At 33.2% G+C, this 27,535-nt stretch overlaps 1 protein-coding gene across 1 annotated transcript; it reads left to right on the plus strand.

The window, feature by feature from the left end:
* Window positions 1-5,723: 5,723 nt before the first annotated feature.
* Window positions 5,724-26,457, plus strand: LOC141666677 (DExH-box ATP-dependent RNA helicase DExH3). Its single transcript, XM_074472817.1, has 19 exons — window positions 5,724-6,070; window positions 7,832-7,986; window positions 8,063-8,150; window positions 8,247-8,483; window positions 10,275-10,370; window positions 10,694-10,882; window positions 10,999-11,158; window positions 11,267-11,397; window positions 11,603-11,773; window positions 14,883-15,155; window positions 16,053-16,247; window positions 16,815-17,018; window positions 18,834-18,903; window positions 18,992-19,140; window positions 21,480-21,788; window positions 21,871-21,930; window positions 24,265-24,417; window positions 24,514-24,624; window positions 25,208-26,457. Exons 1-19 carry the CDS (start codon window positions 5,828-5,830, stop codon window positions 25,673-25,675), a joined length of 3,462 nt encoding a protein of 1,153 aa, XP_074328918.1. The 5' UTR covers window positions 5,724-5,827; the 3' UTR covers window positions 25,676-26,457.
* Window positions 26,458-27,535: the final 1,078 nt, after the last annotated feature.

Genomic DNA, 27,535 nt, shown 5'->3' on the forward strand with positions numbered 1-27,535 from the left:
ACTTTAATATTTCGCAAGAGGACATCGAGTCCCTTGGAATAAAATAGTTACAGACTTTTAATCATCCCAAAACATCTCCGGGATAATTCCGGGGTTTATACTTTATAAAAACTGACCGACTCTCGGTCTTACAACTTATACATCACGCTCTACTGAAGCGTTAATTATTCTTAAATAAAATACCTCCGGAATACTTCCAGGTTTTCATCAAATTATACTAACCGATCCTCGGTCTAAAATATACTCCTCATATATACATCGCTATTCTCTAGCGTTATCTATTGAAATTTGGTAATATTCATATACCAAAATCATTATCATATCGTATGATATTATATAACATAATTCGTAAAAGATCGTAAATATAGCATCATATATATATCGACATTATTTAAAAACAAACACAACACAACAGTTTCAAAAAGGTAGGGTTTGAAAACTTGCCTGAAGTCCAAGATACATTTCCCGACTTCCTCTCGTTCCGGGTTTTCTATTCAACAAATATCATAATCTTAATCAGCATTCATACTCTCATCACCAACTTATATTCTAATAAGTTCAATACTTCATAATTTTCAATATTCGACCGACTCGAAATAAGTATCAATCCTTGGTCGAAACGGACGGTCAAAGTAGTCTTCTAGAGTTGACTTTACCGAATTTTACTATTATGCGACTCGCACTCTATCATTTTTAATAAATCGTAAAATTAATATTTTAATACGAAACCACCTCAAGGAGTTTCTTGAGTGCTTTTAATATTTATCATAAAAGTTTTATTTTGATAAAATGAATTTAATTAGGTGAAAAACATTTCAAAAGTCCGGTCAACTACAGAGTTTTACTATTCAAACCGCTTTCACTAAAACATTGATATCTCTCAAACCGTTAACTCAATTTACACACCGTTTTTGCGTGAACGATCTAGACAAAATTTAGAACAAATAATTTGAAAATAGTTTTCTGGTAACAGTGGTTAAAATCTCGAAGTGGCAGTTTCCTAATAGGGGTTATTTTTGACGTTCGTACTCCGCGCGACCTCGGCTCCGACATTTTTATAAAACTGAAAAATTAACATTTTTACTTGAAATTTTTATGGGAACTAATAAGCTCTATTTTTTACTCTCTGTAAAAATTACATGATTTTTAAATATTTTTAAGTCGATCATTTATATTTACAAAGTTCACAATTAATAGCAGTTTTATTGCATAATCCGTAAATTGAAATCAATTGATTCAAGCACCTAGAAGATCCTCATAATATTTTATATCATAATCAAGTCTCACTTTTTAATAAATATAGTTTATACATTCAGAAACTTCTGCAGAAACTTAAGTTGAGTTTTGTTCGTTTTAACGAGATTGCGATTACGATCCGAGTTTCGTTTATGTCTTAAATTATTATACCACCATAAACAATCATCAAATTATCATCTCAACACTAAATCCTCTCAAGAACATCATGTTCTTGAGTCAACAATCATTAACCTTAAAACTAATTAACTAACATCAAGATAATATTAAATCAATCATCAAAACCATACTTATATCCCAGATCCTTACTTTTTTTGAAACTAAAAACTCAAACAAAGTTTGGATGAAGGTTTATACCTTTCTTGGTAGCTTAGTAGGTCCTCTTCTTTATGGTTGAACCTTGGGAGGGATTGGTTATGCTTAAGGATCCTAAATCATGCCATGAAAATCAAAAAAATAAAAAGAGATTTTCGGAGTTACTATTCACCACCAATTTTGCGCAAGGATTTGACTATGCTATACTAATTCAATGGCCATGAAATTTTGAACGTACCTTTTACATGTTATGAGGAAGCTTTGGTTAAAATTTGGTGATTTTTGAATGAGTAGATCATGAGATATGAATTTTTCTTCCCATGGTGTTCTTGGAAATCAGCATTGAGTTTTTTTGGAGAGAGAGAGAGTTTGTTGCTTCTTGATTGCTTCTCTTGAAAGATTGTGTTGTATAATTGTATATCTTTTAGTATATAACCTAGGACTAGAAAATCTTGGCATATCTTAGGGCATATCTTGCTAGCTTCCTAGGTTTACAAGCTAACTTTAGGTCATCATGCTTCTAAGTTTAGGTTACTATTTGGTAACCTAGCCATTATTAGTTTCTTACCATGGTTAGTTAGTTTGGTTCGATACGTTTATTTATTCATTTACGCGTTTGCTTGGTCACTTATTCGTTTTCGTAATAATTTCTCGTAAACGGTTCGCGGTGTAAATCCTTTCGTATACATTCTTTATATTTTGAAGTATCGTTCTTGGATATAAATCCTTAGGATTTTAAATTTGTAACTATATTGTGATTCCCGAAATTCTTGATGGTTCGTAGATACGGTCATTTTTCATAGTTCATTTTTTTCGAAAACTAATAGCGTTTACATACACTCATTTGATATGTATAATCACAATATCAACTCGGAATTTTAAATTTAAAACTCGTATATGATGTGGTCGCAAAAGTTTTTATTAAACCGCAAGATTACTATTCATAAAGGTCTTTTACCGATGTCAAAAATTTGGGTTCTTACAATAGGCTTGGTGAATCTTTTTAACTACAAGTTTTTACTATGATACCTATCATACTTACAGGGAGTCCTTTTGATCAAGTTCCAACATGAATACTGTCCAAAGTTTATATAATATTAGTTAAAGTAAGTATATATGCCAAATTAACTAAATAAAAGTTTGGCTATGTACGGTTGCATTTAGATGCAACTTTTAATAGAAAGTTACATTCATATACCATAATGGTGTTAAGTGTTAACCATGTTACGAGAGATTGAATAAAAAGATTCAACTCAAATCATATTATTACAAGTAGAGTAGTGAGTCGCGTTGGAATGGACGGGTTAAACACAAAATCCTAACTAAACTCATCAATTCGATTTTATTCATTTTTAACTAGATTAAAGTTCAGTTTGGATTTTTGGATTGTGTTAGGGTCGGTTCGTTCGGGTATTGTATAAAATTATGAAATATTGTAATATCTCTCTACGCAATCAAAGTTTATATTTTACAAATATACTATAATTACATTAAAATCACACGAGTTTATGTGCGCCCATGTCAAACATGACTATTATACTTAAATAATATTTTATATGTACTCAATTGTTTAATTTAATAAAATTGATTTAAAATCATTTGAATCTAAAATAATATGTTACAAAATTTGAATTTTTTATATGTCTTTTGTGGTATCGATATTTATTCAAATTTTATGAAATAAAATATAACCAAAAAAATTTTGGTTCATGAAAAGCATATGTGATGTTACAAAATTAATATGCAATATAAGATAAAGCAAAAAAATCCCCATTTTCTAATTATAAAATTAAATATATAAATATTATTTGAGAAATTATTTCCGTATATATACAGACATATGTCTCGTACGAGCTTTTAGGCTAGTATATTTATATATATCATAACCACGGATGGCAAGTGGAGCCACCTGCCGCATTGATACATTACGGTAGGTATCCAACAATGTTTTATTGCGGGATCCGTTTCCAACAACAATGATGCATTGCGAGGTGTATACATATTCTATTTTTTATAAATCAAAAAATTAGGATTTTTATTTATAAAGTTTTAAGATAAATTTATAATTGATATTTGCCTATTAACAATTAATTATTAAGATAAATTTTGATTTTTCAAAATTTTAATACAAAATTATCTTGGTTTTTAAGTAAAATTTTAAAAATAAATATTTTATATTTTTTAATATAAATATATACACATATATAAATAACAATAAATAACTCATAGAATTATACATAAAAACATATAAAGATTCTAATTTCCCCACAAAAAAGTTTTTTATGAATTAAAATAAAGATTCTTAGTTGTCATTATTTTATTGATTATTTTGTAAAAAATGAGATGCTCTTGAGATCCATAAATAAAAATACGACACATGTTATTTTTCAAAGATTTTGAGATTACTTTCGAGTTACGTAGTATTGCTCTAAAAAATAGAACTCGAGAAAAAATTAGAATCAATTATGTCAATACTATACATAACTTCGTTCTTACAAAAATATAAACAAAATTCTATACTAAATTTTGCATTGAATTCTACGTTACATTTACGTTATATACGATATGTTAAACTTAATCGATATTAAAATATTGTGATTGTAATTTTAGCAAATCATTTTTTTATTAAAAATAAAATATTTTGATTGTGTTATTTATTTTTCTTTATATAATGTGTTTTTTTGTGCAGCACTATCAGATTTTTTATTTGTATTAAAACCCACAATCATATTTTTATTTGTATAAAACCGTAATTCCACAAATCATTTTTAATATATTTTCTAACTAAAAACTTAAATTTTAAAATGAGGTATTTCAGGTGCAACAATCAAGTAGATTGGGGAGAATGTGGGGCGGATCGGGCGGGTTTTGGGTAAAACCGAAACCGCATATCCTCGATTTTTAAAATTTAAAACCGCAACCGCAACCACAACCACAACCGAAATTACCGGTTCAGTTTCGGTTTTAAAATCTCGGTTCGGTTTTAAAACCTCGGTTCGATTTTTATCGGATCGGTTTCGGTTATAAAATCGTGTCCAATAAAATTAGCAAAATAAATATAAGTAATAAAATTTTTAAACATTCAAAATATAAATACAAAGTACATTTGTTCCCAAATAAGAATACAAAATCATAATAAATTACAACAATCTAAAAAGAAACAAGTACTGCGAGGGTCGTCATATAGTGCGCACCATCTAATACTTGTCTTTCAAGATAGAGTGCCAAGTTTCAGTATATAGCAAGTGGGAGTTTCGTAAATATATACTCCCTCTAGTCCCATAAAACAATTACTATTTTGACTTATAATACTATTCATAATAAATGATTGACTATTAATTTACATCTAACCTATAAGATCAAATATAGTCCTGGATGATTTTATTGAATTCGTATTTATGAGTACTTTAATAAAATTAAATTTTTATATGTAATATTAATACGAAATTAACGATATTAGCAATCAAAAGTATGTATTGGCAAACCCATCCAACACAAATAAAAAACGTTTTTAGAGACAGAGGTAGTACAAAACTATACATTTTACAACAGAAAATATAGAAAAAATGTTAAAAATAACAATTTTTTGGTACAAATGGCTGAAAATACCAATTCTGGAAGTGGATGGCTGAAAATACCAATTTGGATACGCATTTGCCATTTGGGTATCCTGATACTAGATACGCATTTGTCAAATGGGTATCTCAATGGTAATACCCAAACTACAAATGCGTATCTCTAATAATTTTCTTAGATACCCAATTTTCAAATGCGTATTACAATTACCCAATTACAAAATACGTAATCAAAACAGTATTTTTAGCCATGTGTTCTAAAAATGGGTATTTTCAGCCATTACACCCCAAAAATGGGTATTTTTAAACATCACCCGAAAATATACAGCAGATTGACGGTTTGCAGAAAACAGCAGAGGTGAAAACTACAGACTACACAATTTTAAAACATATATATATATATTAAATATATTTTATTTTTTTAATTATCGGTTCAGATGGGATTTTTTCGGTTCGGTTTTCATCTATAACCGAACCCCGAAAATCGGTTTCGGTTTTAATTTTTCGGTTTCAATTTCGAATCGAATTTATGCGGTTTGGATTTTAACGGTTTTTAGCTGTTTCGGTTTCGAATTCGAATTTTTTCGGTTTTCTGCTCCGTCCGCCTGGTAGACACAACCTGTTAAACAGCTGAAAATCATCTCGGTAGAAACAGAGCCATGCCCCCACCTGTTTGTTAGAAAATGCATTACAAGCTAGCTTTCTTCTTGCTTACTCGCACCACTAGAATCTCAATTATACATTCACTCTCTTCTTCTTCTAAATACACTACCAGGTCCCCTCTTTTCAATACACCCCCTTCGTCACTCTACAATCCCACTCGTCTTTTCGCCGGAATTTCATTTCTGGTTCGCCGGACTTTTTCTGGGTATGCTGTCGAGCAGTTCTCCGATGACGAGTACGAGTGCGATTACGAGAATCATCCGGTACACTTTCTTTCACTGATCTTTTTTATATTATTCATTGATTGCACACCAAGTGTTTGTGTTTTTTTCCATCATTAAACTCGAAATTTAATATAATTTAGAGACATGGGGTTGTAGTTAATCAGCTAAGTTAATTTAATTTTGTTAGTACTTGTGTGTGCGTGTTTGCATCGTGCAATATCGGTTTATTATAAGCATGGCTGCATGTGCAGTGTGCACTTGACAGGCTTTTAAATGATCGGCACTGTAAGTGTTTGAAAGAGATATTCTTTTGATGCAGTGAAAGCGTATAGACAAATTTTGTTGAAAAATTGACAGGAATAGCCCTTTCTCAACCATTTAGACAAATATAGTCCATTCCCACAAGTTGGCCAATTATGGCCGGTCCAATACCCACCTGGCTCTTGCGTATTCATGTTATGCAATCATAAAATGTATAATTAATTTTAAAATAATTATTTAATAAACAAGTCACTAAAGATTGCGTATTGAAACCAATCTTTTAAATTAAGTACATGACTTAATAGTATATTTTGATTTAATATCTTGGATCCTAATTTAATAGAGTTTTAATTTTTTAGGGTTCAATAGCCCCTTTTTGGTTTTAGATTTATTTAAAAATAAATCAATAAACGATACAACGATTTAGGGCCTTTCCTAGGAACCAAACGAAAAATTTATTATCTTAGACCCTAATTTAATAGATTTTAATTTTTTAGGGTTCAATAGCCCTTTTGGATTTTAGAAATATTTAAAAATTGAATGTAAAACAATAAAAAAAATTAAAAAATTTTAACATTTTAAGGTTTAATAATCTAATTTTGGGGTTTATAAAAATTTAAATATAAATTAATAAGCATTACACCCCCGTGAAATGCGTATCAAATTTATTTCATAACCCCGAATATGCATTACTACACTGCATTTTACGTAATCACATTCCTTAAAATGCTATAGTATCTTCACCTATGCGTATCCAATTTTAGCCACGAGTTCTAGCATAAATATAAAAAAGAAAGAAGCTGTAGTCACACTGCACATGGGGCACATGAGGTGTCAGAGTGCTTGCCTTCCAAACGCATATTATGAACAATCAACAATTTAATAGTATTACGCATTTGGAGTATGCATATTAAGTCACAATACGCATTTGAACAATGCTTATATATACAATACTCCATTTCAATTTGCGTATCCTGTATAAAAAAGATATATACCCCAGTAAAGAATGCGTATTATTTATTACCCCATTCCTAAATGCGTATTTACCGGCTAAAATTGGCCACTTAATCAGAATCAGTCATTTTGGTAAATTTTATTTAAAAAAAGGTTATTCTTGTCCATCACCCAATTTTGTTGCTCTAGCTTTAAAAGATTAAGATATAAGGTTTCCAGTATACTTTGGTTTATGTCAAATTGTGTTTAGGATGCCGAGGTTAATATAAAACTAGTATATTTTACTCATCATTTATCAAGGAGCTTAAATTTTACAACCACTAATTTATTTTAGGTATCTGTGCATGCACCTAGTGTTTATTTTTTGAGTGATTGATTCCTTATGGAGATGTACTTGAAAAACGTGATGAAGAATTTTTCTTATAAATCTTAAGTGAGTAAATTTGTTGCTTTTTTTATGTGCATTTTTTTCTTGTAACTTTCTGCCCTAGTTGCCAGGCTAAAAGTTACCTGCACATGGTTAGAGTTATTAAGTTGCGCAGCAAAAACAAATGCGAGTTGATTTTTTTGTAACTATTGTTTCAGGCATCGTCCTCAGTGGCCAACATTGACGAGTGGAAATGGAAGCTTAGCCTTTTGTTAAGAAATGAGAAGGATGTCGAGATTATTTCCAGAGACAAACGCGATCGAAGAGATTACGAGCAAATATGCAACCTTGCTAAAAGAATGGGGCTATACTGGTAAGTAAGCGTTTGCAAGGCTTCTGACGTCTTGTACTCTGGAACTGATACCACTTATCGACTTCACATTATGCAGTGAATTATATGGAAAAGTGATTGTTGCAAGCAAGGTGCCTCTTCCTAACTATAGGCCGGATCTTGATGATAAACGGCCTCAAAGGGAGGTAATAGTCTTCTTTGAAATTTTTCATAATTGTATTGCTTTCCTTGAGGTGTGTGCTTATTTACGTACTAATAGAAATATAATGTCCGGGTATTAGGTTGTTGTCCCTTTAAGCTTGCAAAGAAGAATAGAAGGCCTCCTTCAAGAACACTTGGACCGAATGCATCTAGTTTCTGGAGATATTAACAGCTCTTTATCCAATAATGAAGCCAATGAACTAGCTGAATATGTAAATACAGATAAAAATGATGATTCATTTTTAGACAGGTCTGTAATGGAAAAGATTCTTATACGGCAGAGCTTGAGGATGCAGAATATGCAGAGAGCTTGGCAGGTATGGTCATTGAAGTAATGAATTATTTTGTAGAGATCTAGCCAATTGCATTTATAATGCAAACATCTAGTTTACGCTGCACCTTGTTGGTCATCTCTATATCAAGTGTCTGACAGTATTCTAACGTAAGTTCTGAAAGATATCACTTAGACTTTCTTTTATTTCTCTATCTCATTGCCTAATGGCCCCTATAGTTTTGGGTCACAAGCACACTTCCCTACTGAAAGTCAGTTTTCCTTAGTTTATAGGAATGGTCGTGCCGTACCAGTACCAACATATCCATTGTAACTTGTACATGATTGAAGAGTAAGTTTGTTTCCTCCTGGTCTTGGTCATCGTGTACATTGTATAATTAATGGGCTGCAAGCCGCCATATAAGTGCCCACGGTAAATGGTAATGAAGTACTATATTCCTTTACAGTGGGTGCTCATTAGTTTCCTATTCAAGGTTAAATTTTCTCTAAACATTTTTTTTGTGATTCGGAACAAGGGATAAAATATTTATACTTACTATACAAATATAAAGTTGTTTGTAAGTTTTAGAATGTGATCTTTATAAAAATTCTAGACTATTGGTAGAAGAGAAATAGTAGGGGTTGTTTTCTTATTAATATGTTAGTAGATAAGTATCAGGAAATGCATTTCAATTAGGATCTCATTCGCTTTTATTAGTCCAGGGTTTATGATTTTACATATTAACCCATGTAATAATAATAGTATTGATTAGATTTGAATTACTATTGGTTGAAACTTAAGCTTCATGCTTTCTTTATGATTTTTAACTGATTTCATGCGAGAATTAATGCATAATCTTTTTAGGCGTAACTTGTTGGCGTGTCCTACATTAGTGTAGACGTAGCGAAAAAATGAGCAGTTTAATCATTATTTTGAAGCATTTAGTCATAGTAATAATATAGAACGAAAGCATTACATATGACATGCCTTGGATTATCATAATCTATTGTAAGGAGAATTGTATCACACAGCTTAAGTAAGAGCTTTATGCCTTCTAGGTTTAGCAGTAAATTTATGTTTCGGAACTCATTGAGGTCCTTACATTGATGCAAGTGTCGAGTCTTTAATTTGTTACCATTTTGGTGGACATGGGGCTTGACATTGTTATCTAAACACTTCCACTTTTTTATACTTAGACATGCTCATTAACATAATATGATCATCTTGAACACTGTGCAATGATCTAAAATAAGTCAGAAGTTGAGATTCACTCAACATAATAAGTTTAAAGGCCTATCACCTATGTGACATGATATTGTTGGCTTACAACACCTTGATTTGTGGATTTTGTGTGTTTTTATATGTAAATGCAATTTCATACTTCTTTTATAGTGAGTTTGCTGTGTTTAAGATTGCATTCCCAAAACAACTAGATTTTTTAGATTTGTTTCACTTGAAACAACCCAAATGAACTAACAACCAAGCAAACCCTTCTTCTGATAGAAATTTTTACAGATTATTTATTGTTATGCATCAAAGACTGATTATTGGTTCTATATTTCTTGTCCCGCTAAAATATCTTTTTCGGAAATGCTTTTATTTTAATAATACATAAGGACATATGTCCAAATTTACTAATAAAATTGGCTGTTCTAATAATTGTTAAGTTTATAATGCCGTAGAGTAAGCTAGTATTTTATATTTTAAATATGCATTGTCAGACTGCCAAACACCTTTCCCGGTTGGTTATCTCAATTAATTTTAACCTTTTAGGAGTTAATTATATATATTTGTTGAACCTTCTTCTGTGTGATCTAATGTGCTAAGTTATTGTAGGAGTCACCTGAAGGTCTGCAGATGCTTAATTTGCGTAGATCATTGCCTGCTTACAAGGAGAAGGATAAGCTACTCCAAGCAATTGCACAAAATCAGGTTGGCTTCTGAAATGCCAGACGCTTTCAGTGTTGCTATTTAGCACCTTAACGAGAATGTAGCTGAAGCATGAAAAATGTAACAGTAGTGCTTATTTTATGAGTATCACGGTTTCATGCTTTTTTAACCGATGTAGTTTCTGTATTTCTTACACTAGGATTACGATTTACTTGCAGCTATATTCCCTATTTAGTTTATGCTTACATCTATAAGTTTGTTCTAAGGGTGGAAATATAGCTAAGTGTACTGGCCTTAGAAATGACAAAATTCTGCATTTGCGCATTGGCAATTGTACTACTATATTTATTTAGCCTTAACTGTAGGTCATTGTGATATCTGGCGAGACTGGTTGCGGCAAGACCACTCAACTGCCCCAGTACATACTAGAGTCTGAAACAGAATCTGGCCGTGGGGCATTCTGTAACATAATTTGTACACAACCTCGAAGAATATCTGCAATGGCTGTAGCCGAGAGAGTATCTACAGAAAGAGGAGAGCCACTCGGTAACACAGTAAGCATCTCTTCCTCCTTTCCAGTTCAGTTATATGACTGCATGTCTTGTAAACATTTATCGTAGGTATTCATTTTCGTACTCAAGGCCTTTTCTAAAGAATGCTTTTTCTGCAGATTGGCTACAAAGTTCGATTGGAGGGAATGAAAGGGAAAAATACCCATCTGCTTTTTTGTACGAGTGGAATCTTGCTAAGAAGGCTCTTGAGTGATCGCAACCTTAATGGTGTAACACATGTTTTTGTTGATGAGATTCACGAGCGGGGCATGAATGAAGGTGTGGTCTGTCATACAGTTTCTTTGTCCTCTTAGCCTGTACATTAAACACTGCTATATATCAGTTCAACTATTTAAATTTTGTTTAATTTTCTAAAACATTTTTCAGACTTTCTATTAATTGTGCTGAAGGAACTTCTTCCACGTCGTCGGGATTTGAGGTTAATTTTAATGAGTGCTACCCTAAACGCTGAGCTATTTTCCAATTTTTTTGGAGGAGCACCGGTGATTCACATTCCAGTAAGCTACTTAGCTATTACGACATTTTGTCATCTTTAACTCTAAGAAGTCTCAGACTCTCGGCTTTTTTCATATGTTAGGCTGGAGGAATTTTAGCCACTGGTGATATTTTTTTATGCAGTATCATATTTAAATATCTTAGATAAATTTATATGCTCTGATGAGAATCTTTGTTGTGACATTCTTAATCTATTGTGTGAAATAGGGATTCACACACCCAGTCAGGGCTCATTATTTGGAAGATGTGCTAGAAATAACTGGATATAAGTTGACTTCTTTTAATCAAATCGATGACTATGGCCAAGAAAAGGTGTGGAAAACTCAAAAACAGCTTGTACCAAGGAAAAAGAAAAACCAGATCAGTGCTCTTGTCGAGGTATTGCCCTACCCTTAATATATGTACCTTATGTAATCTTTCTTTGTTTTGTAGGCTGTTACAAAACTTTTATGCAACAGTGGTATTTTGATGGAGAACTAAACTAAATATAAGGAACTTTAATTATCTTTTTTCTCACTGTTCCTCGGGAGTCTTGTTCAGAAAATTTATGCTCCGGTGTTAAATAGCAATTACAGTTTTTTTTATAATGAGTTCTTCATAACATACAATCACAACAATGGATTGGCCTTTGTTGACTATTACTTGCTGACACGCAAGCATTTTGACTCACTGAAGTATGTGGTGTTTGTCTAGAGAGAAATCCTGAGAAGCATGGGCAGTAGGGTACCGCACTGCGCACTTATAAGGTGTTAGAGATACGTCTTAATGAGAATAGTTGAATATTAGTTTAAGTAAATAGGCTCATTATAAAGGTTTTAAAACAAATGTCTTGTAGATATGTTTAATTAGAATTGTTGAATAGCTTTTTAAAATAAATTGGTTTAGTAAACAGGTTTTAAAATTAATAGACCGGTAAAAGACACCATTATAATAGGTCTTAAAGATTTGTTTAAATTAATACAATTGAATCGTACTTTAAAATAAATATGCCCACTAAAACAGGTAGGTTTTAGAGACGTGTTTAAATTAAAATAATATTTGATTAATAAATTAAAGTAAATAGGCCAACTATAATAAGTTTTAAATTATAAAACCCATAGAGGAGCCCAGAATAATTAAGGTCATTTGGATTTGTTTAAACTAAAAAGATTGAATATTATTTTAAAATAAACGGGGTAACTAACGTAGGTTATAAAAGAAATAGACCCCTATTCCAGTCTACTGAAAAAGTCTAATTATGGACCTATCTATTTATTTTAAATAATATTAAATGCCCTTACACTAGATAGCCAAAATATTAAATGTTTATGGACCTATTTATTTTATGACCTATTTTAGTGTGCCTTTTTATTCTAAATTAGCATTTAAATATTTTAATTTAAACTCATCTATACGTTATATTGGGCTCCTAAATTGTCTATATTTTAAAACCTTTTTTAGTGGGTCTATCCATAATTAGTATTTTATGTTAAAAACATAATAATAGTAAAAACTTTAAATCAATTTTTATAAATAAATAAGGCCACTATTCTAGTGTACCAAAAAATAGTTAAATAGATGGACCAATCAAAACTTTTAATATTTTGGTTTTATGTCTATAAAGGGCCCAAGTGTATAGATATTAATGTGTATAATAGTTAGGCCCGCCAAATACAAAAAATTGAGTACCAATAATTAAGTACCAAATTATGAAATAATTAAGTAAATAAGAAGTAAGCTAAAAACAGCTTAGGATGATTCGTACAAAAAAAACGCCTTTACCGACCAAAATTTTAATGTTCCACTTGTAATAATGTAGTATAGATTAAATTAATAAATATCAAATGATTTGAAAGGAAAAGAGGAATGGAGTCGGTGAGTTTCTAGTGTTTAACTACGTGTTTGTCAAATAGTTTCATAGGAGTGATTCATCTACCGAGATAGTTTAAACAAAGTCTACAGCTGGCACTAAGAATATTGTAAATATCCAATTTCAATGCTCGTGACTTGAAATTTTAGCTACACCTTGGGTTGTCAAGGCATTGAGACATAATGAAAAGAAAAGGCGGGCTTAAAGTGACAATTAACTTTAAGTGCCTCAACATTGTTACTGACATTCGACCTTCATTCCTTTGCCCATAAATATTTTAAGATTACTCTAACATCTAAATTACTATCAAATTTTTTTCAATTTCTAGAGAAACATTATTCATAAACAACCGTACAACACTGGATGGCAGGACATGATCTTTTTGATCATGAGTTGGGAAGTGTGGGGAAGGGTAGAGTAGGGTGGGTATGTTGGTGTGGTCTAATAATAAAATAAAATTTATTAATTATTCTTAAATTATAATAAAGTATAATTAATCAATTTAAATTATATAATAGACAACCTAGGTGTAGTCCATCTCCCCAATACCGAGACCGGAACTTTCATAATGCAACAATGCTTCTTCTCTCTTTAGATATAAATATACATATATGTGTGTGTGTGTATATATGTTGATATATAAGCAGTACCATGGCGATCTGGATCGAAGTCGACATGTGTTCCGGTATGAACGAACCAGTTCACGGATCCATAGGCCCACCCAAGAACCATGCAACACTGGTCCTCCATCTAATCAAATATTAGTGCAAGGAATTTCAGAATCTCTTATATTGATAAAAGCTAGTTAAATTTAGAGTTACAAACGAGCAGAGCGGAGCCGACATCTGTCCGAGCCGAGCCGAGCTTTTTTTTAAAACGAGCGAGCCGAGCCGAGTTTTAAAATCGAGCCGAAAGTGATGCTCATTTTCATGTTAAAGCTCGGCTCATTTAAGAAACGAATCGAGCCGAGCCGAGTTCACTTAAACGAGTCGATCCCGAGGTTTGTTCACAAACGGTTCCGTTCATTTGCAGCCCTAGTTAAATTACAAGTTGTAAATGACTTGAGAAATATTAGCTCGTTTCATTTTTTACGGTTCTTGAATAATAAAACATCTAAATTCAAAGAAGCATTGGATAGGGATAGGGATTGTACTTTCACAATATTCTTCTCATATTCACTTCATGATGCTCCAATAGCACATATTGGTAGGCCAGTTAATAAATTAACATAATTAGCTAATGAGATCTCTCTCTCTCTCTCAATGATTCACATTCCAATGATATTATTACTTTTTTAAATTACTGTCGTCAGTAAAATAAAATAGCTCACTTTTTAAAGCCTTTTATTCAAGAAAGTTTTATAGTAATCATTGTGAGTATTGTTATTTGTCTAAGGTTTATTATGACTATTGGCGAATTGCCATAAAAAGTGCTGTCCTGCATCTACTCAAATATTAGTGCAAGGAATTTCGGAATGTCGGATATTGATAGAAGCTAGATATATTGCAATCTCGTATATCTCATGGAAACTGGATTTTAAACTTTATGAAGTGTATTTATTTCCTTTGTTTTTGAGAAAATATGTTATTGACGTATAGACATCATCCTCTCCTGAAAAATCTAACTTCTCTTTCTCAGGAGTCTCTGAACAAATCGAGCTTTGAGAAATATAGCTCAAGGGCACGTGATTCACTATCTTGTTGGTCACCTGATTGTATTGGATTTAATCTTATTGAGGCTGTTTTGTGCCATATATGTCGAAAGGAGCGACCAGGCGCTGTCTTAGTATTTATGACTGGCTGGGAGGATATTAGTTGTCTGAGGGATCAAGTTAAGGCTCATCCTCTTCTAGGAGACCCTAATAGAGTTCTGTTGCTTACATGCCATGGTTCCATGGCAACCTCTGAACAGGTTTCTTACAGACTCTATCTGATATATTTTCTATGAGCATCATTTTTTCTTGCTGCTGCCTTATGTTCATCTTTAATCAACTTCTACTTAATTATATTAGGATATTTGTCTTCAGTTCTCTTGCTTTTCGGTTTGTTCAAGTGGAAATATATTCTTGGCTTAATTTTTGAGTAGAGTTGCATTATGTATCTTTTTGGATTCCGTAAGCTGCAGATTGTATTGTTTGGTTATTGTTAAGTGGCAAGAGGTAGCACAGTTAATCAGCACTAATTTTTTGGTGAATATTCAGCCAGTTATGAAGGAAAATTGGGACATAAAGCACTTCTTAAGATTTCTGAATATATGTTTATTCTTGAAGTGCTGTATTACCTGTATCAATATAATTAATGTAAATATCTATTTTTCAAAATAATTATTATAATCGAAAATAATTTTGTTTTCATTGTCGTGGGACTTAGTTAGCTTGCTAGTTCTAGGACGTCTAATTTATTTCTGTTTAATCTGTCCTCTTTACCTTATCTCATTTGTCATAGGATCTTGTTTATCCACATCTGAGAATGAGGTACGCAGGCAAAGTTAACAGGGAGATTTGCATTGGTTAATAAGTATTTAGCTATCTTTATAATCTTCTTATAAACGATTTTCCTAGTCTTTGATTAAGAGTCCCACTCTATGATGTTCCTCTGGCATCTTTGACTTTAAAGTTTACATCGCTTTGCAAATTTAGATTGCTTATAAAGTTTATTACCATGTTTTTTTTATCATCGTTTTTTACATAACTTGTGTATGACCCTATTAACTGTCTCATAGTCACAAGGGGGAACCTAAGCCGAGTCCTTTTCTTACTTTTCCGGTATCCTACGATCGCTTGACTAATTCATTATTGATGTTATGCAGAAACTCATATTTGAGAAACCACCTCTAAATGTACGCAAAATTGTACTGGCTACAAACATGGCAGAGGCAAGTATTACGATTAATGATGTTGTTTTTGTGGTTGATTGTGGAAAAGCCAAGGAGACTACTTATGATGCCCTGAATAATACTCCCTGTTTGTTACCTTCTTGGATATCACAAGCTTCTGCTCGGCAAGTAAGTCTCTCTCTCTCTCTCTCTCTCTCTCTCTCTCTCTCTCTCTCCCTCTCCCTCTCCCTCTCTCTCTCTCTCTCTCCCTCTCCCTCCTCTCTCTCTCTCTCTCTCTCTCTCCCCCCCCCCTCTCTCTCTCTCTCTCTCTCTCCCTCTCTCCTCTCCCTCCCCCCCTCTTTCTCACACACACACAAAAAAAAAATTATACCAGTCAAGTCGCTACATATTAAGGCATGTCGTTTCTTTAAATGTATTGGGAGTGAAAAACAGTATTTTGCTATATGAATGCAGGATAGGTGACGTGGAATGTATTCTGCAACACGATAAATTGTGTTGTTTTAGTTAAGAGGCATGCTCTAAAAAGCAGAACTTTAACCTTGTGACTTTCTGGACTGGTTTTGTATATGGGAACTGTGATGCTTCCAATTGTTGGAAATTTGCAATAGATGTTTCTGTTTTACCTCATTAAGAGTGTTAGTGTTTTACACCTATGAACTCAGATACACTATTAAATACATTTAGTTTAATAGTGCTTTTGTATGCTATTTAACATATTCTTTTTATGTGTAACAGAGGAGAGGTAGGGCTGGTCGTGTGCAGCCAGGCGAATGCTACCATCTATATCCTCGATGTGTTTATGAAGCCTTTGCTGATTATCAACTCCCTGAACTTTTGAGAACCCCCTTAAATTCTCTTTGCTTGCAAATTAAAAGTTTGCAGGTTGGTAGTATTGGAGAATTTTTGTCAGCTGCTCTGCAGCCACCAGAACCATTGGCTGTGAGTAATATCACTGTTACTCATTTTATCCGTTGAGATTAGTTAGGGCTGCATGTTTATGTGTTCTGATAGTGATTGGGGTTGGACCGTAGTTTATATTTATCATGTTCTCTTTCTCATTGTGAATACCGATATGCACTTATCACACTTATAAGGTAAAGACTGAGCGGCCGATATTTAATCCTATGGTTTGCACAAACTTTGTTTTGAAAGTGCACATTGTGGAGTTCAGGGTGATTCCACATCTCAGTTTCTGCATACGATCAGAACTTACTTATTCTAGAAAATGATGAATATGAAAAGATACAGAAGCTTGAGTTTTAATGTAGTTTTTTGAGTATGTAGTCACATGTTCTTGATAGACTTTTCTAGGATTTGAGACAAAAACCAGAATACAACATTGACAGTTCATAAGGAGAATAACCTCATTTTCTTTGGCTTCAACTTGCTATGATTGTGGTCAAATGGTTAGGAAGATAAGAGAGGAAGGAAAGAGCACATAATGGACTTTGTTTTTTGATAATTAAACACACACGCACTAGGAGTTGAACTCGTGACCTCCCGCAAGGGGGACACGAGCTCAACCACACGGAATGGACTTGGGTTTCTTAAATATTATAAGATTTGAATTTTATTTAAATTGAAATTTTTAATATTATATCATTATTTTAATTGATAATACGTCTTTAATGACAGTATTATTTTTTTATTAAATATGATTGGTCATGATAGTTTTGGAAAATGAAGTGTTTATCTGAGAAAAATAGAAAAGATAACGTGTTTTAGTCGAAAAAGGTAATTGCTGTTTTAGTGAAGTAAGTGGTTATTTATAGACTTGCAGAAAAATAGGAAAGATAACGTGTTTTAATCGAAAAATGTAATTGGTTATTTATAGACTTGCACGTGATATTTTTGGAAAAATACGGTGTTAGTTGGGAAAAATACAATGGGTAACGTGTTTTGGTTGAAAAAGTTAATTGGTGTTTTTGCATGTATTAAAAATATGTATGTAAGAGTTGAGATTACAAAATGTATCCTCTTTCACTGATAATTGGATTTAACAAATTAATATAAATATAATTTATAAAAAAATTTAGTAAGGGTAATTCGGTAAAATCAGTGTGTACCAAAAAACAGTTACCGACGACCAAACTTTTAATGGATCGTCTATTATAATATAGTATAGATATATAGATGTATAGATTGTGTACTATTTTCCAGTAAGTACATATATGGAAAACAATAATGTGCTTTTTCCCTCTACCTTGTTACATTTGCAGGATTTTTTAGTTTGCATCATCTACTTTTGTATCAATATGTCTACAGTTCATAATCATGTTTTGTTATATTTTAAGATATAGTGCCTAATTTATTCAACTTATATACCTTGCAAGAGTTTGCTAAAATGACTTTAAAATTATCATTTGCCACCAAAAAGTTCAGTGTGTATCTTCATGCATGCAAGGGTTATAGCACCGGGCTTTTTTGATACAGGGAAACAATTTTCTCACTTTAGCGTTTGGTTAAGACTGCTTAGGTTGCCATTTGTATTTAAGAATCAATGTTTTTTCAATTTTCTCTATGATTTGACTTCTTTTAGTGCAATTGGAGCGGACTACTTTTTCTGATGTATTATGCAGTAAAATCGATAAGACTGTAGGTTCTTGTTCAACTAAGTATACTCGTAATTCTGTTTTTTTAAGAATTTGATGTTATGCAGAAATTAATTTTCCCATTAACTTCCTTGAAAATGCAATAATGTGCTGTTCGCTTTATAATCTGTACTTGACACGGAATGAACTTAAATTTATATAGGTTCAAAATGCTATTGATTTTCTAAAGATGATTGGAGCATTAGACGAGGGCGAAAATCTTACCCATCTTGGTTTGTCTGCTACTTTGGTAGTTGACTCTTTTTCTCATATATGTGTTTTGTTAATTTAACTCGTTTCTTTGTTCTGGCCGTTTACCAGGTGAGTTCTTGGCAATGCTTCCATTAGATCCCAAGCTTGGGAAAATGTTGATAATGGGGGCTATCTTCCGTTGCTTTGATCCTATTCTAACAATTGTGGCTGGACTTAGTGTCAGGGACCCATTTCTTTTACCACAAGATAAAAAGGACGTAAGTACATAAAATTAAAGTAGTACTATTACTCTGTAAAACAGCACTGTTCTGCCTTGTTATGCTTATTTGATGCTGTATTTGGGTTTGCAAATCCATGAGAAGCACTTATTTAGTATTCTCATCGGGAAAGTGCTGTTACATAACAAGGTGAATCATTGTAGATACTTGGTGCTAGTGGAAAAACAGAGCTTACCCGTGGCTGACTCACATCCAGAAACATAAATGGTGGGAGTTAGAATTATATTAAGCATTAGAAAGAACAATATGATCCTCAATTTAGAGTTCATATGAAATTTAAAAAGAAATTGATGGCAGTCATGCTTGTTGTGCTTTCATCTATATATTAAGTGCTTGGGAATTTCAGTCTAGGATGCTTATAAGCTATTAATTTTCTAGGAAACTGAAGTCTTATATTACTTGATACACTTTCCTCCTGCACCCTTTGTAACTTTAAATAAATATGATATGTTTAAAATTTTACTGTTGCTGCTTATTGCTACAAGAGTGATTTACTGCTACTGCTTTTGTTATATTAAATCCGGGGGTCTCTGCAGAAGCAGCCTTCCTACTCTTTTTAGAGTAGAAAAATGGTCTGCATACATCTTACCCTGACATAGTGCTCTGCAGCGGATGCATTGGGTATATCTGCTTTGGTTTAGGTTGGAGAATTTTTAATTGACCTAAATGTTTAACCTTTGTTGACAATTTCCTCCTTTCAAACATTTATGTTTTAATGAATATTGTTTATTATTCCTCCTTTAAAATATCCATGTTTCCTCCTTCAGTGTTGATTGATTGTGAGCTGGTAGAGACTATCTTTGAGATACTAGAACTTTATCTTGATTTTAACTGAATACGCCTTCTGAATCTCAATGGATTTTAAGCTAGAAAAGTTTTAAGCAAACTCTATATTGCTGCTATTTCTTCTACGGCATTAATTCTACTGAAGCTAGGGTGTTAACAAATATAACCAGATACGGATGAGTGAATAAAAAAAGGAATTAGGAAATTGTTGGATCAAAAAGGTTATCCTGATGGTCACAACCACTTATTGTCCACAAGAGGTGGAGGCAATAATCTTGGCTAAGGCACCCAGGAAAAAAGTTTGTGGTTTATAATCCAATCAAGTAGCTATGAACAAAATAAAATTAATGCGCAATGCTAACTTGCATCAAGTAACTTATGCTAGCTAAAGACAAGCATCATTGTTCTATAAAAATATTTAAAAGGATTACTTATCAATAGGGACATACCGAAGCAGTGTTAACTGTTAAGGCATAGGCTGCTGCTATTGCTGCTGCCTACTTGTCCCATGTGATATTGAAGTAGCCATGTACTTGATGAGTAGCTGCATGGGGTCCTCGCAATGTTTGGTGGTCGAGTATTCAGTATTGTAATCACCATCACATAATTTAGCACTCTTGTGTTGCGCCCTACTGCCTTCTCCTCCTTGGTAATAAAGGTCACCCAAGATTTCCTTCGGCTTTACGCACTAATGCGACAGAGTTAATTCTGGAAGTAGTAATAATGTTTTATGACATGTTCACAGCTGTTTCCTGGTAATTTGCAAAGTTCGCCTAGGATAGAAGTGTGACCTGCTTTTTAGTGTCCGCTTGTCTGTCTTCTGTTATCATGTTTAAATATTGGGTATCTTTTAAAGTGGACTGGGTTCGCGGCTTTCAACCACCAAACCAGATATTCTCTATGATATAGTATTGTCGAAAGGAGAATGCTAGAAGCCTAGACTCCTGGAACCTAGCCGTGGGCACAGATTAACTCTGTTGCTTCAGTGGGGCATTCTGCTATTCAAACATATAGATGTATCCCGATTTATGGTTTCAGTTATCATTCTTCCCTTCATCTTATTCTTATTAGGTTACTCAGCTACTCGTAATTATCAGCCAAATTTTTTTTCATATGCCAGGAACTAGGAAGTATTGAGTTTCAACTAATATTTTTGTTCTCTGTATATTTTGGAACTTTTTTGACAATGTTTTTGTTCTGAGCAAATATGTGACTCTGCAAAAATAACTTTGTATAAAGAAATTCAAATGCAGATATACTATCATAACAGATCCTTGTTTTGCAGTATCTTATTTATGTTCCTCACATTTTTTGAATTCGACATGGTTCGTTCCATATTATAAATTCCATTATAAATCATTATAATTTTTTGCGACATTCTTGTTCCTTAACAGCCTCTCTTATACCATTTAGTCTTTCGGTTCTAGAACTAGGAAAATTTACACTTGGTGGTATTCACACTTCGATATTCGCCAGTGTTCTAGCTCTGTGCATTAAGAATTTTTTTTAATGTTATTATCTTCTCACTCCAGTTAGCAGGGACTGCAAAAGCCAGATACTCTGCAAAGGACTACAGTGATCACATGGCTCTTGTGCGTGCATTTGAAGGATGGAAAGATGCTGAAAGAGAAGGATCAGCATACGAGTATTGCTGGAGGAATTTCCTTTCTGCCCAGACGCTTCAAGCTATCCATTCTCTTAGGAAGCAGTTCAACTTCATCTTAAGAGATGCTGGACTTCTAGATGCCGATGCAGGCACTAACAACAGATTAAGTCACAATCAATCACTGGTTCGTGCAGTTATATGTTCTGGCCTTTTTCCTGGAATAGCGTCGGTGGTGGTAAGAAATATATACCGGAATAGAATTTGGTTTATATCATATAATTACTTTTTATTTCGAATATGTCCTTCTTAACTTGCAGCACAGAGAGACATCAATGTCGTTTAAAACAATGGATGATGGTCAGGTGTTACTTTATGCGGTAAGTGTCACTACTGATATAGCCACTTCTTCATGATTGACCAGGGATTGGCTACCATCTTTACTAAGGCCAAGTATATTTTTAAGTGTAGTAACAGATCTTATGCTAGACATGGGAACAGTTCTCGTTATATATTACATTTCCTGCATATCATATCATTAAGAAGACTGAATCGCGGGTGTGCAAGTTAAGGTTTCATTTTGATAAAATTATTTGCTTAACAAAAGAATATTCTAGATGCTTATGGATATATCTTAAAAATGAGTTTCTCTGGGTAATAATTTTTTTAGATTTTAACATTCAATTATGATGCACCACTGTTTGGGTTATTCAGTTAGCTTGATAATTTGCTTTTCTTTTGTGGATTGAATTAGGCAATTAGCATAGTGCATCTACTTCCTGTACAGGCTAGACATCAGAAAATAGTAGTAATGGATTCTTATCTGATTTCAAAAAATGTAGTAATGCTAGTTAACACACCAGGTCAACAGTAATGTAATTTGCAGAATTAACCAAAAGTGGATCCTGTGATCAAAGTTTTAGTTGGTCGTACCATCAAATGATACCAGAAACGGACAGAACTAATTGTTGATATCATATTATATATCGATGGACATACTGATTGATGTCAAGTTGTAACTTCTCTTTCATAATCTAGTTCAATTAGTCAATGGCTAGATAACTAGTCATAAATTGATGGTAGTTCGTGAGACATTTACAATGTAGCTGCTGGGCCTACCTTCCTCTTAGCCAATAATAGGGCAGCAGGTTGTTTTAACTTCTTTTCTGTTATCAGTAGTAAACCCGGAACTTAGCTTCATAAAGGTCATTGCTAAATGAATGGTTTTCTTTACCCTATTTAAAAACCTATAAATAATCTTTTTATAAATTCTTGGGAAAATGGATTTTTTCGTCATCCAACTTATCATGTTTTTAGGAACTTACCATTCAACTATTATTTTTTTTCTTTTACTCACTAATGTTAGGTTAATATTGGTTTTTAGTCACTAATGTTAGGTTCGGATTTGATTATTAGCATTATGTCAATTTTTTGTAGCATTTTTAAAATATGGTGGTAGTCTATAATATTTTAATAATTTGATATATGTCTATATCTTTATATATAGTACTCCATATGTCCCCACCACGTTTACCTTGAGAGTTTGACAAGCATTTTAAGGCGCTCCTAAAAGATGTAGTTTAATGCATTATTTTAATTTTTTTTTTCTGAATAATAATTTATCGTTTAAATTTCAATATACAAAAAAAATCTTTAAAAAAAAGTTATAAAACTATGTTTGTAAGAAATATTCTTGTGAGAGTTATTTGATTTAATACCAAATTAACATTATTACAACATTATTCTATTTTTGTATTTATATATGTACTTGTTTTACAATTCTATTAGAATTGATGGGTTTATAGTTATGATTTTGGGTCGGTAAGAGTTGCATGAAGGAGCTATGATTAGTGATTTCATTGGATTTTTGAAAGTGTCGTTTGGTAAAATATTGATATGTAATTTTTTAATGTTTTTAGTACTTTATGATCAGTTTGCTAATTTAATTATATTGAATTTTTTATTTTTTTTCCCAATAATTTTAGTACGGATTGGGATGCCTCTTCGTAAATAATTTTGGTTTTGAGTTTAGTACCCTACCTAAAAAGTAACAGACGTATATCAACCGATTTTATGCGTCTGTTTATTCTGACAAGATGTTCAAAACAATACGCGTCTTTCCTATAACATAGGTATATAATTCAGACATTATACGACTACTCCATATGCATCTAGCTAACTCAAACACATATAAGCTTTCTTATAAGACACGTATGACACTTTTTGTACTAGTTATCACTATATTTTAATAATGCTATAGAAAATTGACAAAATACTAATAATTAAATCTGAACCTAACGTTAGTGACTAAAAAAAATACGAACCTAACATTAGTGAGTAAAACAAAAAAAAATATAGTTGAGTGGTAAGTTTCTAAACACACAATAAGTTGGGTGACGAAAAAATTCATTTTCACTAAATTCTTTGCATCTGCCTCAGGCAATTTTAACTGAAGTGAAATACAAAGTTATGAATAAGAATCTGCATCAGATATTTTGCTTCTTAGTTATTTGAGTGTGGAGATGGGTTTGTGTTTTACTTGCGGCCTTTAATATGACTTTCTATTTCTGAATACGAACTACAAAGCTTACATACCTAACGCGTTGTGTCTCTTTTGGTTATAAATTCTTTGTTGCAGCAAGTGAAACCTCTTAACTAAATGATTCTGAAAATAAGATACAAAAACTAAATATAATGAATGCCTATTGTTTCAGAATTCGGTGAATGCACGTTACCAGACAATTCCGTATCCGTGGCTGGTCTTTGCTGAAAAGGTCAAGGTTAATACCGTTCTGTTACGTGATTCAACTGGTGTTTCTGATTCTATTCTGATACTTTTCGGTGGTAATCTAATCCATGGAGTACAGGTAATTATTGATGTTCATTTTACTAACCAGAGGAGTATCGAATTCGACAACTTAGAATTTTCTTTTTCCGTTTTTCTTCTCATTTTCTTTTGGTAGGCCGGACATCTGAAAATGTTGGAAGGGTACATTGATTTTTTCATGGATCCCAGTATGGCAGAGTGCTATGTGAAGCTGAAGCAGGAACTTGATAATCTACTTCAGAAGAAGGTGCATTTAATGATTAATTGGCATACCCAAAAACAGTTATAATTGAATGTATAATATTTCGCATGGTATATATACTAGCTGTTTGGCTGGGGATCCGGGCTAAAAAATTTGTCACTATACTTCAGATTGTATTTGCCAAAGAATATAACTATAGTATATGAGGCTCTGGAGACAGAAAGCAAGTCAGTTTTTGGTGTCCCTTCCTTCTATATAACCCTTGTGTAGATGGAAAATGTTGAATATTTTTTGGGGGACTTGGAGAAAGTACGATGCAAAAATATTAAACCACTCTTCTTTTTTATATTATGGTAATTTGTTATGATTGGGGAGGGTTAGCAGTGGACTTCCATTTAGTTAAGGTAGAAATTAAGTGCTATCTTTTGAGCTTTTTCTTTGAAGTGATAGGGGCTGCACTTTCTACAAGTGTTTCATGTTTTTTTTTATAGGTGTAGGTTACAGACACCTTCTCCTTTTTTCTTTTTCATTTTCCTTTTCTTGTATAATTGGTATTTCTTTGTTCATTTAAGTATTATTATCAATTTGACTGTTATGATTGAGCACTAATGGGATTGCCATTATGCAGCTAAAGGATCCTGGTCTTGATATCCACAAGGAAGGCAAGTACCTTATGCTTGCTGTTCAGGAGCTGGTGTCTGGAGATCAGTGTGAAGGGAGATTTGTATTCGGTCGTGATTGCAAGAAGCCTAAGGAGTGTAGCGATAGTGATAGATTTACAAGAGATGGGGCAAACCCAAAGAGCCTGCTTCAAACTCTTTTAATGAGGGCTGGGCACTCACCTCCAAAGTATAAAACCAAACACCTAAAATCTAATGAATTTAGGGCACTTGTAGAGTTTAAGGGTATGCAGTTTGTCGGGAAGCCCAAGAAAAACAAACAGCTTGCAGAGAGAGATGCAGCTATTGAAGCACTTGCCTGGTTGACACACACTTCCGACAAGCCCGATGAAGATGATAATTCTCCACTTGATGTAACTGACAACATGCTGAAGCTGCTTGGTAAGCGTAGAAGATCAAAGGGACGGCCGGGTTGATGTGTCCAATTTAAGTTGGTACCAACACAATCAAGAAAACACACTACTGAATTGAATATATATATATATACAAGGCTAAAGCTAATTTCCTGCTGAATGCTTCCTACAAGCACGCAGCATCCTTATTTGGAGGCAAATACGATGAAGAAAGTTGATATCCACTTAATTTTGGAGGCAAATACTACGAGGAAAGTTGATATCCATTTAATTTATTGTGAGAAATATGATGCTGGTGCTTGTTTCAATGCAGTTTTATATGCACCATCACTCTTTAGAGAATGTCCCCTTCAAATCATGTACAGTCAAAATTTAAGCACACCCTGGCAGGACATTCATTGGTGGCTGCCCACTCTCCTCTAGTGGCTCTCTGAAGCTGGTAGCTTAATTTGCTGGATAATTGGTCAAGGCACGGGTATAGAGTGGTCGGGAAAAGAGAATCCGGAGGGATGACAAGGTCTTCCTGTTTGATGCGCTGTAGGCTTTATAGTCGAACTTAGAAAGTTGGGTTCAGTTGTTAGGTGCTAACGGGATGTATTCATAAGTTGTAGATAACTTGGTAGCTAAATTTTTTTTTCTTGGAACTATTTTACATGATTTTGTTAATATACATAGTTAAAAAATTCTACGGTTAAGGGTGGTATAGGAGTTCGCATTGAATTCCAAGTTAAAACCTCTGTGCTAAAAGTGTGATGTATACAATTAGCATAGAAGCAGCTATTTTCTTCTTGTTACTAATATTGTGTTATTTATACTAAAATTTATAGAAGTAATTGTCTTTTTGTTGCTAATATTGTTTTATTTGGATTAAACATCAGTGTACAATTCGCATAGAAGTGGCTATTGTCTTCTTGTTAGTTGTTACTAATATTGTGTTGTTTTAGTCCAGGATCTATTTCTTATGCACACACTACACAGGCAAAAACAGGAATACTTTCTTTCATATCATGAAGAGGGTAAACCCTTTAACACTTTTTGTTTTGCTGATCAACACACCCCAAACATGGCCTTTTCTAGCCAGGAAAGTCTGATGCCGGACACGTCGTCCTCTTCCTTCCTATCGGAGTCCAATGTCAAAACGATCTTCGTTCTCCTTCTGTGGTGTGAGTCAGAGTCTGTCTATGGACTCGTCTTCCTCAACATAGACCCGCTTCTCCTTTTGAGAACTCTTCGCTCCTTCAAATTCCTTAAGTGACGCCCTAAGCGCCGCCTTCTCCTCTAGTTTCAATTTTTCCCTTCTCAGCTTGATGGCCTTGAGTTTCACCGCGTCGATTTCCCTTTTCCTAGCATTCTCCTGTTTAGCCTCCTCGGCCTCTTTCGATTTTCCCTTCTCTTTGGTCAATCGCTTAGCCCTCCGCAACATGGCATGTTCATCGAGGTTGGGATTATTTCAGCCTCCTTATCGAAATCTGTCTCCAAATTCTGAGGGGTAATAACAGATTGTAAGGTGTGGTTGGGTTTTGGATTGGTGAATAAGTAAGAATCAAAGAAACAAGTATTAAATGAAGTTGTAACCTTCTTATTTTCATCTGGTAAAGGTCGGAAGAGTTTCCATAGTTGAAAACGCAGTCTTCGATTGCCACAAAACACAACCTCATATAATATCTTCCACATACCAACTTTTCATCTTGCAATATTGTTCGAACAATTTTGTCCCGTAAAAAGAACCTCAAGTAAACTTGTGAGAAAAAACCCATGAATTGTTTGCCACATCCTTGTCGCTATCAAGAATCCATATCAACTACAAAAACTTTCGACATAAATTTTTGCTTGCATTACAATCAGGACCGAGGTAAGAAGTTCGGGGGCGTGTGCTAATCTGAAAATTGGGCTCTTAATTTAATTAATAATATAAATTTAAAA

This window comes from Apium graveolens, chromosome 6 (assembly GCF_009905375.1).
Source record: "Apium graveolens cultivar Ventura chromosome 6, ASM990537v1, whole genome shotgun sequence".
Lineage (NCBI taxonomy): Eukaryota > Viridiplantae > Streptophyta > Magnoliopsida > Apiales > Apiaceae > Apium > Apium graveolens.

Excerpts from the sequence above, each read along its gene's own strand:
- LOC141666677 (XM_074472817.1), top strand. The coding sequence starts at position 5,828 with ATGCATTACAAGCTAGCTTTCTTCTTGCTTACTCGCACCACTAGAATC. Across the intron at positions 8,151-8,246 it reads ATAAACGGCCTCAAAGGGAG|GTTGTTGTCCCTTTAAGCTT; the intron begins GTAATAGTCTTC and ends TCCGGGTATTAG. Across the intron at positions 16,248-16,814 it reads CACAAGCTTCTGCTCGGCAA|AGGAGAGGTAGGGCTGGTCG; the intron begins GTAAGTCTCTCT and ends TATGTGTAACAG.